This window comes from Salmo trutta, chromosome 31, assembly GCF_901001165.1.
Source record: "Salmo trutta chromosome 31, fSalTru1.1, whole genome shotgun sequence".
Lineage (NCBI taxonomy): Eukaryota > Metazoa > Chordata > Actinopteri > Salmoniformes > Salmonidae > Salmo > Salmo trutta.
The window spans coordinates 1,395,464-1,415,058 of record NC_042987.1 but is presented as its reverse complement, the minus strand read 5'-3'; the positions used below and the strand labels follow the sequence as shown (position 1 = coordinate 1,415,058).

The window sequence follows — 19,595 nt, the reverse complement described above, 5'->3', positions numbered from 1 at the left end:
GTTGTCCGGGTTTGGCCACGGGTAGGCCGTCATTGTAAATAAGAATTTGTTCTTAACTGACTTGTGTAGTTAAATAAAGGTAAAATAAAAATCTCAATTGGGTTGAGGTTGGGTGATTGTGGAGGCCAGGTTATCTGATGCAGCACTCTCCTCCACTCTCCTTCTTCATCAAATAGCCTGGAGGTGTGCTGGGTCATTGTCCTGTTGAAAAACAAATGCCAGTTCCACTAAGCGCAAACCAGATATAGCATATTGCTGCAGACAATGTCACCAGCACAGCACCCCCACACCATTACACCTCCTCCATGCTTCACGGTGGGAACCACACAAATAAAATACAATTTTATTGGTCACATACACGTGATTAGCAGATGTTATTACGGGAGTAGCGAAATGCTTTTGCTTCTAGCTTCGACACCTACATGCGGAGATCATCCGTTCACCTACTCTGCGTCTCACAAAGACATGGTGGTTAGAACCAAAAATCGCAAATTTGGACTCATCAGACCAAAGGACAGATTTCCACCGGTCTAATGTCCATTGCTCGTGTTTCTTGGCCCAAGCAAGTCTCTTCTTCTTATTGGTGTCATTTAGTAGTGGTTTCTTTGCAGCAATTTGGCGATGAAGGCCTGATTCATGCAGTCTCCTCTGAACAGTTGATGTTGAGATATGTCTGTTACTTGAACTCTGTGAAGCATTTATTTGGGCTGCAATTTCTGAAGCTGGTAAATTTAATGTAGTGATGCACCGATAGGACAGTCGGTCGAGCACCGGTACACACTACCAAGTGTGCTAACATCACCCACGACAGAGAACGGTTGATTATCAAGGACAATGAATGCCATTATCTTGGCTTTAATGGATTTCGCCATTAAGTTGTCTCACTGAAAGGTCTTACTCTTTCAAATGACTGCTCGACTTGTTGACTGCTCGATCCACACAGCAGACATTGTGGGCTAGGTTAGGAATGCTGTGTTGCACGTGTAGCGCCAAATTTTACGTGGCGTCATTACGTCCTGTACCTACGTTATATAGGTATGCACGGTAGCTTTGACATCGGTTTTTAATATTGGCGTTAAACTAGACATCGGGCCGATACCGATGTTGGCATTTTTAGCTAATATCGTCCGATTCCGATATGTTCACCAATATATCGTGCATCCCCACTTTAATGAACTTATCCTCTGCAGCAGAGGTAAGTCTGGGTCTTCCTTTCCTGTGGCAGTCCTCATGAGAGCCAGTTTCATCAAAGCGCTTGATGGTTTTTGCGACTGCACTTGAAGAAACTTTCAAAGTTCTTGAAATGTTCCGTACTGACTGACCTTCATCTCTTAAAGTCATGATGGACTGTCATTTCGCTTTGCTTATTTGAGCTGTTCTTGCCATAGTATGGACTTGGTCTTTTACCAAATCTTCTGTATACCACCCCTACCTTGTGACAACACAACCGATTCGCTCAAATGCTTTAAGAAGGAAAGAAATGTCACAAATAAACTTTTAACAAGTTACACCTTTTAATTGAAATGCATTCCAGGTGACTACTGTACCTCATGAAGCTGGATGAGAGATTACCAAGAGTGTGCAAAGCAGTCATAAAGGCAAAGGGTAGCTACTTTGAAGAATCTCAAATTTAAATATATATGGATTTGTTTAACACTTTTTTGGTTACTACATGATTCCATATGTGTTATTTCATAGTGTTGATGTCTTCACTATTATTCTGCAATGTAGAAAATAGTAAAAATAAAGAAAAACCCTTGAATGAGTGGATGTGTCCAAACTTTTGACTTGTACTGTATATGTCTGTCTATATTTTGTATTTATAGGCAAGTCAGTTAAGAACAAATTCTATTCTATATACCTGTTTATCTACTGTATATGTCTGTCTGTCTGTCAGATGGTCCTATCCTGAAGGGGGCGCTCACGCCGATTACAGTGGACATTGACTTTGACGCCAAACTCAACTGCAAGTGGGCCGGGAACCCTCCACTCACACTCACCTGGACCAAGAAGGGATCTAACATGGTGAGAACTGAGAAGCTATCCTCTGCTATAAATCCTGGGTTGGGGTCAATTCCATTTAAATTAATTCAATTCAGTAAGAAATTCTAATTCACATTTTTCGCAATGCTTGTCTATGAGAAACAATTGGGAATTGGAATTTCACTTTACTTCCACAATTGACTGAACTAAAATGGAATTGACCCCAGCACTGCTGCTATCCAGGATCCTGAAACCCCATATCGGGACCTCCATATCCATTCTACCAGTGCTTGACTTGGACTGAAAGAGGTGCCAGATGTAACTCATTTTGGATGCTGGTCTCTTTATATTTAGGTCCTCGTAATCATCCAATTTAAAGTTAATATTGCCCACCGGCCCAATTTAAGTACCCTAAACCCATAAAAGCAGCACTACATTGAACGTTGTCCCACCTGAACTTCTTACTCTCCCCAAACCTAAATCTAACCCCCCCTAACCCAACTAATGTTGACCTCCTAACCTATGACCTAAATATTGTATTAATGCTTTATAACTACTGTAATAAAATAATATATTGGCGCCTGCTGCTGAGAAAATCAACATGTTTTATTAATTAAATATCTCCCTTCCTCCCTCCCTTTACAACTTGGTTCCATCTAATCTCCCTCCCGTACGTGTGTGCGTGCCTGTGTGTGTCCTTTTCAGGTCCTTAGTAACAAGGAGGAGCTGGTCCTGAAGTCCGTGAGCCAGGCAGACGCGGGCCAGTATGTGTGTAAGGCTATCGTCCCCAGGATCGGAGTGAGAGAGACTGAGGTCAATCTTATAGTCAATGGTCAGTTACAGTACAGCCGTGTATAGTGTACACAGACACAGACACACACATACATACAGTGTTACTTTTAACATTACTACCCTTTTGATTCTGCTGTTAGTACTTCTGGGCCCATATTCATAAAGTGTCTAAGAATAGGAGTGCTGATATAGGATCAGGTTCCCCTTGTCTACCACAAATTTCCCCTCATTATCATTTGTTTTGTCGTGAGTGGAGTCTAAATAGCTGTATCTGTCTGTCTCACCCAGGCCCTCCCATCATCTCCAGTGAACCAGTGCAGTACGCAGTGAGAGGGGAGAGAGGAGAGGTCAAGTGCTATATCGCTAGCACCCCTCCACCTGATAAGATTGTGAGTGAAGTGAACTCTGTGAGATATCTGTAAAACTTCATAATAACTTTCATGTATATGTATTTATAAATGCTTTGTAAATGGTATAATTTCTTATTCATTGTAAGGCTTTGTGAAAAGAGCGAGTGAATGAATGAATAAGAGCTGTACTGACAACATGGGGTGTAAGAGGGGGATGATGTGAGAGTGAAGGGGAGAGTAAAATTCTGTACCTTTCAGTATCGATTATCCACTACACCAGCAGAGACATGACAGAAATCTGTGCTTTATTAAAAAAAGTCTCCACTCCTGCCTTTTAGTGGTGTGCATCCCAAATGGCACCATATTCCCTTTATAGTGCACTACTTTGATCAGAGCTCTGTCAAAGTAGTGCACTATAAAGGGAATAGTGAGCCATTTGTGACAGCCAGTGGGTGCTTGGAGCATATAGTGTGATACGACATTATAGTTTTAACTTAACGCAGAGAAAGAGGACCTATGAAATATGGCGCTGTGTGCGTGTGAGAAAGGAGACAGGGGGCTGGTGAATGGGGGGAAGGGATAAGTTCAAATCTTTTATTTCTTTTTCTGCCTCTAGTCGCTTCGCCTTTTTCTTTTTTGGGTGTTAAAATGTACATTAGCACAACATATTTGATGTATTTATGCTCCATATTTAATAGTTTAACTACTTCAGCAGATTTACGGTAGAAAAATCTGTTAGACTCTTTATTGCTTGTGTACACCTGCCTCGACCAGGTGTGTGTGTGTCTGCATGCATGCGTGTGTCCTTGGGTGTGTTTGTGTTAAAGACACGGAACCCAATGTATTGTGTGTGTGTGTATGGGTGTGGGGTGTATGTATGATTATATGAGTACTTATATGTTGTGTTTGAATATACAGCATGGCTGTATAGACAGATTTTCTATTCTCCATTGACTCACAGTTTTTATTGTTGTGTGTGCGTGCATGTGTGTTTGACTCCTTACAGGTGTGGGCGTGGAAGGAGAACGTGTGGGAGAAGGAGAAGGGGACTCTGCTGGAGAGGTACACGGTGGAGCAGAGTAAACCTCACTCCCAGGGAGGAGCTGTCCTCTCCACCCTCACCATCAACAACGTCATGCAGTCTGACTTCCACTCTCCGTACAACTGCACCGCCTGGAACGCCTTCGGACCGGGGACTATGATCATCACCCTGGAGGAGAAAGGTACACCTTAAAGCTGGCTGGATTCATGCCAGAATCTGGTCTAGCAGTAGTCTATCCGACCTCCCTCGAAGAGGCGATCCCTGGGTCCACCACTTGCCCCTTTCCTCTCTGTTTCCCACACTAATCTCCCCCTCTCATTCATGTATGTATCTATCAATATCTAAATAAAATACATAAAGAGGATGGAATTCCACTCCACATCCACACCTTAAAAAGTAAGTCACTTTTTAAAAAGAAGTGTCTGCTAAATGGCATATATTAGCATTATATGTTGGTATGACCATGTGTCTCTGTCTCTCTTGTCTCTGTGTACAGAGATAGTTCCAGTGGGGATTATAGCTGGTGGAACTGTTGGATCCTCCATCCTGCTCCTGATCTTTCTGCTGGCTCTGGCCTTCTTCCTCTACCGCCAACGAAAAGGCAGTGAGTACTGTACCAACCAGCTACCACGCCCTCTGCATGCAACATCTCTCTGTGTGTGCATGTCTGTGTGTCTGTCATTCATATAGGACGTGTCCCAAAAATCACCTGATTCCCTATATAGTGTACTATTTTTGTTCAGGGTGCCTTTTGATACAGCCCAGATGTCTGTCATTGCATAGGTGTGTTTTGTTGTTTGTGTGTGCATGTGTGCGTGTGTGTTTGACAGCAGCCTCTGTCTTGTTTGGGTTCCAGGTCGGCGTGGGGTCACTCTGGGGAAGCCAGACATCAAGGTGGAGACGGTCAACAAGGAGACACACAGTCTGGAGGAGGAGTCAGAGAGCATTTCCACGGCAACACGCATGGTCAAGACCATGTACTCCGTGAGTACCCCACAACACCCACCTCTATAAAACAAATCAAACTTTATTTAAAGGGCAATTGTTTTGACAAAGGAGCGCGTCTCCTCAAAAACAAAACATGCCAGCTATACCATCTTGAAGGGAATCAAAGTGCAGTCCTGAACCTTTCTTCACTGTTGCAGTTTATTTCAAGTGCATTTAGACTTTATAGTAAAACAATAAAATTAAGGGTAAGGGGGACATGGATAGAGGGTTTATGTTATCTTTTACCTGAAGACTTCTCACAGGCTGAGGGTGTGTCCCAAATAGCGCACTATTCCCTGTGACAAAACAAGCAATTATAGTGTAAAGAATCATTGTGCCATCTAACCGCTGTGAAATATGTTTTCCATTACCAAAAATATTATATTTCAGCTGGTTGAAATTACAAAACCGAAAGTTAAAGACGCAAAAACGAAACTTAAGAACGGGAAGCATAGAAATAGCACATATAGAACTGATCTACGGCTTCTTATTCTTGCTTTCAATGATAATGACAGATCTATAACTCACATTTCTAAATGAATTTGGTTGGGTCGCCCATAAAGTTACCTATTGCAGCTTTAAGACAGAAAGTGTTGTAGAAGCTATAAGGTGCTGAAGCATTTAATTGTTGTTTAAGAACAAACCACTGACTGAATTCCCCCTTATGTGCTGCATAGCCCTGGCTATAACATTCTGAACTGTAGTCAACAAACATTTATCAAATAACATTTATTTTGTTTTCATCATATGAAAAACCTGATATTCTGTTTTCCTCTTCCTTCCCTCCTTTCTCTCTCTCCCTGTGTGTGTTTTGTTGTTTGATGGTTTAGTTTCTGCCCTCTGTCTCCCTCTCTCCCTCCACTCAGCCATTCAAAGACGATATGGATCTGAAGCAGGACCTGCGCAGTGAGCTCGATACCCGCGAGGAGTACGAACTGAAGGTGTGCAACTCTCTCTCTCTGCTACTCACTTCATACAACCTACCTCAAAACAACAAACATCTCATACAGTGCCTTCAGAAAGTATTCACACCCTTTCAGGTTTTCTACATTTTGTTGTGTTACAGCCTGAATTTAAAATTGTCACTGACCTACACACAATACCCCATAATGTCGAAGTGGAATAATATTTTTAGAAAGGTTTACAAATTGATAAAAAATGAAAAGCTGAAATATCTTGAGTCAATAAGTATGATTCAAACCCTTTGTTATGGCAAGCCTAAATAAGAAAAATGTGCTCAACAAGTCACATAATAAATTGCATGGTCTCACTCTATGTACAATAATAGTGTTTAACATGATTTTTGAATGACTACCTGCCAGAGTGGAAGGACACCGCTCAGGGATTTCACCATGAGGCCAATTGTGACTTTAAAACAGTTACAGAGTTTAATGGCTGTGATAGGAGAAAACTGAGGATGGATCAACAACATTGTAATTACTCCACAATACTTACCTAATTGACAGTGTGAAAAGGAAGCCTGTACAGAATAAAAATGCTGCAAAACATGCATCCTGTTTGAAAGTAAAACTGATAGAAATGTGGCAAAGAAATTAACTTAATGTCCTGAATACAAAATGTTATGTTTGGGGCAAATCCAACACATCACTGAGTACCACTCTTCATATTTTCAAGCATGGTGTTGGCTGCATCATTTTATGTGTATGCTTGTCATCGGCAAGGACTAGGGAGTTTTTTAGGATACAAATAAATGGAATAGAGCTAAGCACAGGAAAAATCCTAAAGGAAAACCTGGTTCAGTCTGCTTTCCAACAGACACTGGGAGACAAATGCACCTTTCAGCAGGACAATAACCTAAAACCCAAGGCCAAATATACACTGAAGTTGCTTTACCAAGACGACAATGAATATTTCTGAGTGGCCGAGTTACAGTTTTGACTTAAATCGGATTGAAAATCTATGGCAAGACTAGAAAATGTCTAGCAATGATCCACAATGAACTTGCCAGAGCTTGAATATTTTTTTTAATGATAATGTGCAAATATTGTACAATCCAGGTGTGCAAATCTCTTAGAGACTTACCTAGAAAGACTCACAGCTGTAATCGCCGCCAAATGTGATTCTAACATGTATTGAAAATGAGATATTTCTGTATTTAATTTTCAATAAATTTGCAAACATTTCTAAAAACAAGTTTTCACTTTGTCATTATGGGGTATTGTGTGTAGATGGGTGACTGTATACAACACAACACACATAAACACATCACACAAAATATCACAATGACTACCTTACACCTCAAATATGCTGACACCTCAAATTTAAACACGTAAAAAGCTCACTATCCTTAGGAAATCACAATACACAACTTACACATAACATTTCACACAAATTATCACATTGACTACCTCACCTCAAATATGCTCACATCTCGAATTGAAACACTCATGTAAGCTTGTAAAAAGCTCACTATCGCTTCACCTCTATCCTTAGCACAGTACAATGCACAACTTACACACAGCATATCAAACATGACTAGCTCACACCCCAAATAATGCTCAAACCTCAAATTTTAACCCATGTAAAAATCTCACTATTTCCTCATCATCTCTATTCTTAGGATCCAACGAACGGCTACTACAATGTCCGCGCGACCACCCACGACGATGCCAGGCCGTCGTCCCGCTCTATGCTGTACCAGGGAGAGTTCCGGAACTCCAACCCTCCGGGGGGAGCTACAGGAACTACATCCAGTGGACCAGCAGGAGGCCCCGGTGGGGCGGTGGTGGCAGGAGGGGTCCCGGGGAATCCGGGGTCACGGGCAGGGTGCTACGACCCCCGACCTCTGTCCAGGATGTCTCATACGAACTACGCCCAGTTCAACACCTTCACTAGGGCTGGGCAGAGCCAAGCCCAGCCCAACATCACCCATCCCTCTCATCCCACTTCACAGACCAGCGAATTCCCCGGAGACTGCGGCCTATTGGACAGCAACACTCAGCTCACCTATGACAACTACGGCTACCCCGCCAAGTATCCCACCTATCGGATGGGCTTTGCCCCGCCCCCGGAAGTAGGACCAGCCTATGAGATGTACCCGACTGGACAAGGGGTGGGACCAGGGCCAGTCCAAGGACTAGGTCCTGGTCCAGAAACTCTGCTTGGGAGGTATGGGACCTCCACCCGCTTCTCCTACTCCTCTCCTCCTGGTACGGACTACAATCAGAGACACACACAGAGGATGCAGACACACGTGTGAGAGATGTATTGTGTAGTACATAGTGGTTTTCATACACACATATACGTACATACAGTGCATTCGGAAAGTATTCAGAACCCTTGACTTTTTCCATATTTTGTTATGGTACAGCCTTATTCTAAAATTGATTAAATAGTTTTTTTCCTTCAATAATTTACACACAATACCCCATAATGCAAAAACAGGTTTTTAGACATTTCTGCACATTTATAAAAAACGGAAATATCACATTTACATAAGTATTCAGACTCTTTACTCAGTACTTTGTTGAAGCACCTTTGGCAGTTATTACAGCCTTGAGCCTTCTTGGATATGATGCTACAAGCTTGGCACACCTGTATGGGGGGAGTTTCTCTCATGCCGCTGAAAAACATTTCTACAGCATGATGCTGCCACCACCATGCTTCACTATGGGGATGGTGCCAGGTTTCCTCCAGGCGTGACGCTTGGCATTCAAGCCAAAGAGTTCAATCTTGGTTTCATCAGACCAGAAAATCTTGTTTCTCATGGTCTGAGAGTCCTTTAGGTGCCTTTTGGCAAACTCCAAGCAGGCTGTCATGTGCTTTTTACTGAGTAGTGGCTTCCGTATGGCCACTCTACCATAAAGGCCTGATTGGTGTAGTGCTGCAGAGATGGTTGTTCTTCTGGAAGGTTCTCCCATCTCCACAGAGGAACTCTGGAGCGCTATTAGAGTGACCCCTTGACCCTGGGTTCTTGGTCACCTCCCTGACCAAGGCCCTTCTCCCCGATTGCTCCGTTTGCCGGGTGGCCAGCTCTAGGAAGAGTCTTGGTGGTTCCAAACTTCTTCCATTTAAGAATGATGGAGGCCACTGTGTTCTTGGGGACCTTCAATGCTGCAGAAATGTTTTGGTACCCTTCCCCAGATCTGTGTCCCGACATAAACATGTCTCGGTCTGTACGGACATGCACTGTCAAATGTGGGACCTTATATAGACAGGTGTGTGACTTTCCAAATCATGTCTAATCAATTGAATTTACCACAGGTGGACTCCAATCAAGTTTAGACACATCAAGGATGATCAATGGAAACAGGATGCACCTGAGCTCAGTTTTGAGTCTCATAGCAAAGGGTCTGAATACTTATGTAAATGAGGTATTTTTGTTTTTTTATTTGTAATACATTTTCAAAAATGTATAGAAACTTGTTTTCACTATGTCATTATGGGGTATTGTGTGTAGATTGATGAGAAATAAATCAATGTAATCCCTTTTAGAATAAGGTTGTAACGTAACAAAATGTGGAAAAGTCAATGGGTCTGAATACTTTCCGAATGTACTGTATACACCTAAAAACAAACGTACTTGTCAGAGTGAAACAGATAGATACACTCAACCGGGGAGAACGACTGCCCCCTGGCATTGAGGATTTCAAGTTGAAGACCGACGCGATACTGCAGTCATTGTTTCCAGATAACAGGATCCCTAATTAAAGTGACTGGGGAAGTGCCGATCTTCGTGGTCAATATTTGTGTATATACATTTTTGTTATATGCACAAATATTGGTACCAATAATTTATTATATTTCACCAGATGTATGTCCTTGAACCGACTACTTTAAATCACACACAGACAAAGTTATGGGATCATTTAGTTGCTAATGTCAGCCTGCAGTACCTCGGTCGGCCTTTAACTTGAAAACTCCATTAAAAGGGGGCAGCACAGAGCTAGCCTGCAACATCACTTCCTGGAGGAGCTCAAACTGCCCAAGCAATGTTTCCAAAAACTCTTCCATGTAGCAAGATTGCGACACGCTGAAATGACACTTCCTCTTCATCAAATGCGCCACTGAGCATTCTCATAGGAAACTATGCGGTGACGTCATTGATGGCTTCGTCCATATTTTTTTTATCTATGCACTCAACACATTTCTGCTGTCTACACACTTGCTCTATCCCATATACACAAACAATCTTACACAGTTTCTCTCAAACACTCTATTGTGTGCAATCTTAAGCTCCGAGAGCTGAAGACATGAAATGATAAGAGAAAGAGAGGCTGGGAGTACTTTTCTTAAACGAGGAGAGGGGTTTCACAGAGTGTGATTATTTACGTGCTGATAGAAAGCATCCTAGATATATCTCTTCGCCTTCACACCTCCTCTCAGTTCGACTCTGTCTCTCTTTCCTCTCAACCCATCTCTGTATATACAGTTGAAGTCAGAAGTTTACATACACCTTAGCCAAATACATTTAAACTCAGTTTTTCACAATTCCTGATATTTAATCCTAGTAAAAATTCCCTGTCTTAGGTCAGCTAGAATCACCACTTTATTTTAAGAATGTGAAATGTCAGAATAGAATGATTTCTTTCAGCTTTTATTTCTTTCATCACATTCCCAGTGTGTCAGAAGTTTACACACACTCAATTAGTATTTGGTAGCATTGCCTTTACATTGTTTAACTTGGGTCAAACGTTTTGGGTAGCCTTCCACAAGCTTCCCACAATAAGTTGGGTGAATTTTGGCCCATTCCTCCTTACAGAGCTGGTGTAACTGAGTCGGGTTTGTAGGCCTCCTTGCTCAAACACGCCTTTTCAGTTCTGCCCACAAATTTTCTATGGGATTGAGGTCAGGGCTTTGTGATGGCCACTCCAATACCTTGACTTTGTTGTCCTTAAGCCATTTTGCCACAACTTTGGAAGTATGCTTGGGGTCATTGTCCATTTGGAAGATCCATTTGCGACCAAGCTTTAACTTCCTGCATGATGTCTTGAGATGTTGCGTCAATATATCCACATAAGATTCCTCCCTCATGATAACATCTATTTTGTGAAGTGCACCAGTCCCTCCTGCAGCAAAGCACCGCCACAACCCCGTGCTTCACGGTTGGGATAGTGTTCTTCGGCTAGCAAGCCTCCCCTTTTTCCTCCAAAAATAACGATGGTCATTATGGCCAAACAGTTCTATTTTTGTTTCATCAGACCAAAGGGCATTTCTCCAAAAAGTCTGATCTTTGTCCCCATGTGCAGTTGCAAACTGTAGTCTGGTTTTTTATGGCGGATTTGGAGCAGTGGCGTCTTCCTTGCTGAGTCGATATAGGACACGTTTTACTGTGGATATAGATACTGTTGTACCTTTTTCCTCCAGCATCTTCACAAGGTTCTTTGCTGCTGTTCTGGGATTGGTTTGCACTTTTCGCACCAAAGTATGTTCATCTCTAGGAGACAGAACGCATCTCCTTCCTGAGCGGTATGACAGCTGCGTGATCCATGGAGTTTATACTTGCGTACTATTGTTTGTACAGATGAACGTGGTACCTTCAGGCGTTTGGAAATGGCTCCAACCCTCAAGTCTGGATGAACCAGACTAGTGGAGGTCTACAATGTTTTTTCTGAGGTCTTGGCTGATTTCTTTTGATTTTCCCATGATGTCAAGCAAAGAGGCACTTAGTTTGAAAGTAGGCCTTGAAATACATCCACAAATGATGTCAATTAGCCTATCAGAAGCTTCTAAAGTCATGACATAATTTTCTGGAATTTTCCAAGCTGTTTAAAGGCACAGTCAACTTAGTGTATGTAAACTTCTGACCCACTGGAATTGTGATACAAGTGACATAAGTGATATAATCTGTCTGTAAACAATTGTTGGAAAAATTATTTGTGTCATGCACAAAGTAGATGTCCTAAACGACTTGCCAAAACTATAGTTTGATAACAAGAAATTTGTGGAGTGGTTGAAAAAAATAGTTTTATTGACTCCAACCTAAGTGTACAGTGCTATGAAAAAATATTTGCCCCCTTCCATATTTCTTATTTTTTTGCACATTTGTCACACTTAAATGTTTCAGATCATCAAACACATTTTAATATTACACAAAGATAACCCAGGTAAACGCAAAATGCAGTTAAGTGATCATTTTATTTATTAAGGGAAAAAAACTATCCGAACCTTCATGGCCCTATGTGACAAAGTAATTGACCCCCCTTGTTGAATCATGAATTTACTGTGATTAATAACATTTTTTGGAAAGCTGAGTTTAATTTCACTAGCCACACCCAGGCCTGATTACTGCCAGACCTGTTGAATCAAGAAATCACTTAAAGACGTTCCGCTAGCGGAACACCTGCTCCAATATCCAATGATGGGCGTGGCGCGAAATACAAAGTCCTCGAAAATCCGAAAACTTCCATTTTTCAAACATATGACTATTTTACACCATTTTAAAGACAAGACTCTCCTTTATCTAACCACACTGTCCGATTTCAAAAAGGCTTTACAGCGAAAGCAAAACATTAGATTATGTCAGCAGAGTACCCAGCCAGAAATAATCAGACACCCATTTTTCAAGCTAGCATATAATGTCACAAAAAACAAAACCACAGCTAAATGCAGCACTAACCTTTGATGATCTTCATCAGATGACACTCCTAGGACATTATGTTATACAATACATGCATGTTTTGTTCAATCAAGTTCATATTTATATCAAAAAACAGCTTTTTACATTAGCATGTGACGTTCAGAACTAGCATTCCCACCGAACACTTCCGGTGAATTTACTAAATTACTCACGATAAACGTTCACAAAAAACATAACAATTATTTTAAGAATTATAGATACAGAACTCCTTTATGCAATCGCGGTGTCCGATTTTAAAATAGCTTTTCGGTGAAAGCACATTTTGCAATATTCTGAGTAGATAGCCCGGCCATCATGGCTAGCTATTTTGACACCCACCATGTTTGGTACTCACCAAACTCAGATTTACTATAAGAAAAATTTGATTACCTTTGCTGTTCTTCGTCAGAATGCACTCCCAGGACTTCTACTTCAATAACAAATGTTGGTTTGGTTCCAAATAATCCATAGTTATATCCAAATAGCGGCGTTTTGTTGTGCGTTCAAGACACTATCCGAAGGGTAACGAAGGGTGACGCGCCCGGCGCGTTTCGTGACAAAGAAATTCTAAATATTCCATTACCGTACTTCGAAGCATGTCAAACGCTGTTTAAAATCAATTTTTATGCGATTTTTCTCGTAAAAAAGCGATAATATTCCGACCGGGAGTCGTTGTTTTCGTTCAAAGACAGAGAAAGTAAAATGGACTCTTCTCGTGCACGCGCGCGCCAGTCCCATTGTTCTCAGATCGACCACTATCCAAATGCGCTACTGTTTTTCAGCCATGGCCTGCAAAGTCATCATTCAATGTTCTGGCCCCTTCTGAGAGCCTATGGGAGCTTTAGAAAATGTCACGTTACAGCAGAGATCCCCTGTTTTGGATAGAGATGATCAAGAAGGCCAAGAAATGGTCAAAGAGGGCGCTTCCTGTTTGGAATTTTCTCAGGTTTTGGCCTGCCAAATGAGTTCTGTTATACTCACAGACACCATTCAAACAGTTTTAGAAACGTTTGAGTGTTTTCTATCCAAAGCTAATAATTATATGCATATTCTAGTTTCTGGGCAGGACTAATAATCAGATTAAATTGGGTACGTTTTTTTATCCGGCCGTGAAAATACTGCCCCCTATCCATAACAAGTTAAATAGAACCTGTCTGACAAAGTGAAGTAGGCCAAAAGATCTCAATAAGTAAGACATCATGCCGCGATCCAAAGAAATTCAGGAACAGACGAGAAACAAAGTAATTGACATCTATCAGTCTGGAAAGGGTTACAAAGCCATTTCTAAAGCTTTGGGACTCCAGCGAACTGCGGTGAGAGCCATTATCCACAAATGGAGAAAATTTGGAACAGTGGTGAACCTTCCCAGGAGTGGCCGGCCTACCAAAATTACCCCAAGAGTGCAGCGACGACTTATCCAAGAGGTCACTAAAGAACCCATAACAACATCTAAAGAACTGCAGGCCTCACTTGCCTCAGTTAAGGTTAGTGTTCATGACTCAACCATAAGAAAGAGACTGGGCAAAAATGGCATCCATGGCAGAGTTCCAAGGCAAAAACCATTGCTGACCAAAAATAACATAAAGGCTCATCTTACTTTTGGCAAAAAACATTTTGATGATCCCCAAGACTTTTGGGAAAATACTGACGAGACAAAAGTTTAACTTTTTGGAAGGTTACATCTGGCGTAAATGTAACACAGCATTTCAGAAAAAGAACATCATACCAACAGTCAAATATGGTGGTGGTAGTGTGATGGTCTGGGGCTGCTTTGCTGCTTCAGGACCTGGACGACTTGCTGTGATTGATGGAACCATGAATTCTGCTCTCTACCGAAAAATCCTGAAGGAGAATGTCCGGCCATCCGTTTGTGACCTCAAGCTGAAGCGAACTTGGGTTCTGCAGCAGGACAATGATCCAAAACACACCAGCAAGTCCAACTCTGAATGGCTTAAAAACACAAAATGAAGGTTTTGGAGTGGTCTAGTCAAAGTCCAGACTTGAATCCGATTGAGATGCTGTGGTGTGACCTTAAAAAGGCGGTTCATGCTCGAAAACCCTCCAATATGGCTGAATTAAAAAATTCTGCAAAGAAGAGTGGGCCAAAATTCCTCCACAGCGATGTGAAAAACTCATTGCCAGTTATCGCAAACGCTTGATTGCAGTTGTTGCTGCTGAGGGTGGCACAACCAGTTATTAGGTTTAGGGGGCAATTACTTTTTCACATAGGGCCATGAAGGTTCGGATAGCTTTTTTCCGTAAGAAATAAAATCATCACTTAAAAACTGCATTTTGTGTTTACGTGGGTTATCTTAGTGTAATATTTACATTTGTTTGATCTGAAACATTTAAGTGTGACAAAAAATAAGAAATCAGGAAGGGGGCAAATACTTTTTCACAGCACTGTATATAAACTTCTGACTTCAACTGTAATCTCATTGGGGTAAAGATATGAAGATTATATTATTTTAACGTTAATATGACCTTGCATAAACATACTGTATACAACTACATCTATGGAACTACTCTCAATATTATGCACACACTCCTTTACACTCACAGATATTAACAAACACACACACTCTCTTACACGTTCAAGGAGATGGTCTTGCGTCACTGCTGTGCTCAGGCAAGGTGATAGCTTGTACTCCGTATGTGGACCTCTTTTTAACCTGCTTCTTCTCGATGCCATGACAAACTGCTCAACTGGCATGGCCAAAAGGCTCCTCCAAGAAGTGAAGGAAAAAGAAACATGGCGTGCGTTCCAAATGGGATTAGGGTGCGTTCCAAATGGCACCCTAATCCCTATGTAGTGCACTAGTTTTGACCAAGGCCACAGGGCTCTGATCAAAAGATGTGGACTATATAGGGAATAGGGTGCCATTTGGGACACATCCAAGGCATCATGGTATAACAGCCTTCACGCCAATATGGTGATTTTACCTCCGACAAGAAAGAGAACAACTGGTGGGCCAAGGACCACGTGCTGCACACCTATAAGGTTCGTTGGAGTACGACTCTCCATGGTACGGTGGAGTACGACTCTCCGTGGTACGGTGGGGTACGACTCTCCTTGGTACGGTGGAGTACGACTCTCCGTGCTACTGTGGGGTACGACTCTCCGTGGTACGGTGGGGTACGACTCTCCGTGGTATGGTGGAGTACGACTGTCCTTGGTACAGTGGAGTACGACTCTCCTTGGTACAGTGGAGTACGACTCTTTTTGGTACGGTGGAGTATGACTCTCCATGGTACGGTGAGGTACGACTCTCCGTGGTACGGTGGGGTACGACTCTCCGTGGTACGGTGGAGTACGACTCTCCTTGGTACAGTGGAGTACGACTCTCCTTGGTACGGTGGAGTACGACTCTCCTTGGTACAGTGGAGTACGACTCTCCTTGGTACAGTGGAGTACGACTCTCCATGGTACGGTGGAGTATGACTCTCCATGGTACGGTGGGGTACGACTCTCCATAACCAGATGAGGGGTACAGTGGTTTGTGAAAGTATTCACCTCCCTTGGCATTTTTCCTATTTTATTGTCCTACAACCTGGTATTAAAATGGATTTTGGGGGGGTTTGTATCATTTGATTTACACAACATGCAAAATATTTTTTATTGTGAAACAAACAAGAAATTAGACAAAAAAACAGAACTTGAGCGTGCATAACTATTCACCTCCCCAAAGTCAATACTTTGTAGAGCCACCTTTTGCAGCAATTACAGCTGCAAGTCTCTTGGGGTATGTCTCTATAAGCTTGGCACATCTATCCACTGGGATTTTTGTCCATTCTTCAAGGCAAAACTTCTCCAGCTCCTTCAAGTTGGATGGGTTCTGCTTGTGTACAGCAATTTTTAAGTCACACCATAAACTCCCAATTGAATTGAGGTCTGGGCTTTGACTAGGCCATTCCAAGACATTTAAATGTTTCCCCTTAAACCACTCGAGTGTTGCTTTAGCAGTATGCTTAGGGTCATTGTCCTGCTGGAAGAACTGAAACAGGTTTCCCTCAAGAATTTCCCTGTCTTTAGCGCCATCCATCATTCTGACCAGTTTCCCAGTCCTTGCCATTGAAAAACAGCCCCACAGCATGATGCTGCCACCACCATGCTTCACTGTGGGGATGGGGTTCTCGGAGTGATGAGAGGTGTTTGGTTTGCGCCAGACATAGCATTTTCCTTGAGGGCCAAAAATCTACATTTTAGTCTCATCTGACCAGAGTACCTTCTTCCATATGTTTTGGGAGTCTCCCACATACCTTTTGGTGAACACCAAACATGTTTGCTTATTTTTTGGCCACTCTTCCGTAAAGCCCAGCTCTGTGGAGTGTATGGCTTAAAGTGGTCCTATGGACAGATACTCCAATCTCCGCTGTGGAGCTTTGCAGATCCTTCAGGGTAATCTTTGATCTCTTTGTTGCCTCTCTGATTACTGCCCTGCCTGGTCCGTGAGTTTTGGTGGGCGGCCCTCTCTTGGCAGGTTTGTTGTGGTGCCATATTCTTTCAATTTTTTTTAATCATGGATTTAATGGTGATCCATGGGATGTTCAAAGTTTCAGATATTTTTTTATAACCCAACCCTGATCTGTACTTCTCCACAACTTTGTCCCTGGCCTGTTTGGAGAGCTCCTTGGTCTTCATGGTGCCGCTTGCTTGGTGTTGTTGCAGACTCTGTGGCCTTTTAGAACAGGTATACTGAGATCATGTGACACTTAGATTGCACAAAGATGGACTTTATTTAACTAATCATGTGACTTCTGAAGGTAGTTGGTTGCACCAGATCTTATTTAGGGGCTTCATAGCAAAGGGGGTGAATACATATGCACGTACCACTTTTCCATTTTTTATTATATTTTTAAATTGGTGAAGTGAAATTAAAAAAAAGTGCTTTTTTTAATTTCACTTCACCAATTTGGACTATTTTGTGTATGTCCATTACATGAAATAAAAATAAAAATCTATTTAAATGACAGGTTGTAATGCAACAAAATAGGAAAAACACCAAGGGGGATGAATACTTTTGCAAGGCACTGTATGTGTGGACTATATAATGAAATACAGTTTTGTATACAGTATGCCACTTAAATAAGGTAGCCTAATCGGGAAAGGATGGAGCTGTAGCAAGCTTCTTCAAATGCTCCTTCCTCCTCCTCTGTCATTTTCTATCTCATCTCTTTACGTATCTACGACTACCCCACATTTCACCCACCTGAGGTCAATGCTGTGTGTTTGGGAAGCGGGTGAAAGAGCTTTTGTATTTAAATAAATCTCTACAATTTGTACAAAATGCCCCCAGTCCCCCATATTCAAATATTACTGTATTGGTTTCTCTCACTTGCACAGTAGAATATCCATATTTATACCTAAATAGAAGAAGAAAAAATGGCATTTAGAAACATTTTAGTTTTTTTTATATGGAGTTGTGGTCCAAAGGTTCAGAGTTTTGGGTGACATTCACTTTTACAATTCAATGTTCTGAGGCTTCTGTGTCCAGGTTCAACCATTGTTGAGATGTGTTGAGTTTTGATATAGCAGGGTGTTGTTGTAGACTAGGGTAGCGTCTCAAAAGGCACCCCATCCCCTATATAGTGCATTACTTTTGACCAGTCTCACCATAAGATATCGGGAATAGGATGCCATTTGGGAGGTAGTCATGATGGGCTCTGGGGTGATCGAGAGGAGGATATGGTTTACTCTAAAGTTTTGTGAGGTCTTGGGGGGAACGGCATACATTTATCAAGAGATACAGATCGAGGAGGATGTGAACCAATATGGTACTGGTTAGTGTACTCTTCAGTTTGATGCTGGCTATGGTACAGTTTTGATGTTGGTATGTATAATATAGTATTTGTTACTTTGCATTACCCCATTTGGGTATTTGGTACAGTGCTCTGTCGTGGTGGATGTGTAGGCCTACACACAGTGGCTAACCTGTGGCTGTAGGTAAACTCTGATTATGTCATCCACCCTCATTATTCACTTAAGACGTTGACAATCATTGTTGATTTGACTTAATAATATAATAATAATAATATATGCCATTTAGCAGACACTTTTAGCCAAAGCAACTTACAGTTGTGCATTGCATACATTTTACATATGGGTGGTTCCGGGAATAGAACTCACTATGGAGGAGAGAGGAGGGCCATGAGTTCCATGCCAAATGGCACCTTATTCTCTATATAGTGCCCTACTTTTAACTTTTAACCAGAGCCCTATGGGTCCTAATCAAAAATAGTGAACTACATAGGGAATAGGGTGCCATTTGGAATGCATACAGGAGGACAAGGTACTTATGCTGGAGGAAGGAGGTGGCGTGGTCCATCTTTAGGGGCCGTGTTTCAATACTCTACTGTGACTTTGTGTGTCCCAAGTGGCACCCTATAGAATTACATATAGAACCCATATATAACTTATAGGATCTCAGTGCCCTATTCCCTATATAGTGCACTACCTTTGCTCAGATCCTTATGGGTACAGGTCAAAAGTATTAGGGTAAATAGGGTGCCATTTGGGGGACACATAATGTTGCTGCCAGCCACAGATCAGAAGAGAAAGAAACGTCCTTCTTAGATCTCTGTTTCTACTAGAGTCCTTGGCTTTCTTCTATATATCTTTCTTCCAGCTTTCACCTTTCCTTCCAAATGAAAACATAGGAGTAGATCAGAGTATATTTCTGTAAATAAACATGTGTTTGATGGGGCAGGGTTGGTAGGACGGAAGGGATGAGGATGGGGTCCCTCTGTTCAAAAGACATAGCTTCATTCATAAACTCGTTACAATCTTTTTACTTCCTCATGCATTTTTCTCCAAAATAAATGCCTTCCCTGTATGAAATCTGTTTTTTTATCAGCATATTAT

The 19,595-nt window shown here is 41.9% G+C and overlaps 1 protein-coding gene across 1 annotated transcript in view; it reads left to right on the top strand.

The window, feature by feature from the left end:
* LOC115169306 (kin of IRRE-like protein 1) overlaps nt 1-8,441 on the top strand; it is a 104,071-nt gene extending 95,630 nt beyond the window's left edge. Inside the window, exons 8-15 of the mRNA XM_029724796.1 lie at nt 1,898-2,025; nt 2,689-2,815; nt 3,064-3,164; nt 4,132-4,348; nt 4,664-4,771; nt 5,024-5,151; nt 5,985-6,095; nt 7,736-8,441. Of these exons, the coding sequence (XP_029580656.1) occupies nt 1,898-2,025; nt 2,689-2,815; nt 3,064-3,164; nt 4,132-4,348; nt 4,664-4,771; nt 5,024-5,151; nt 5,985-6,095; nt 7,736-8,374 (1,559 nt within the window). The 3' untranslated portion in view covers nt 8,375-8,441. The remainder of the gene's footprint in view (nt 1-1,897; nt 2,026-2,688; nt 2,816-3,063; nt 3,165-4,131; nt 4,349-4,663; nt 4,772-5,023; nt 5,152-5,984; nt 6,096-7,735) is intronic.
* Nucleotides 8,442-19,595: the final 11,154 nt, after the last annotated feature.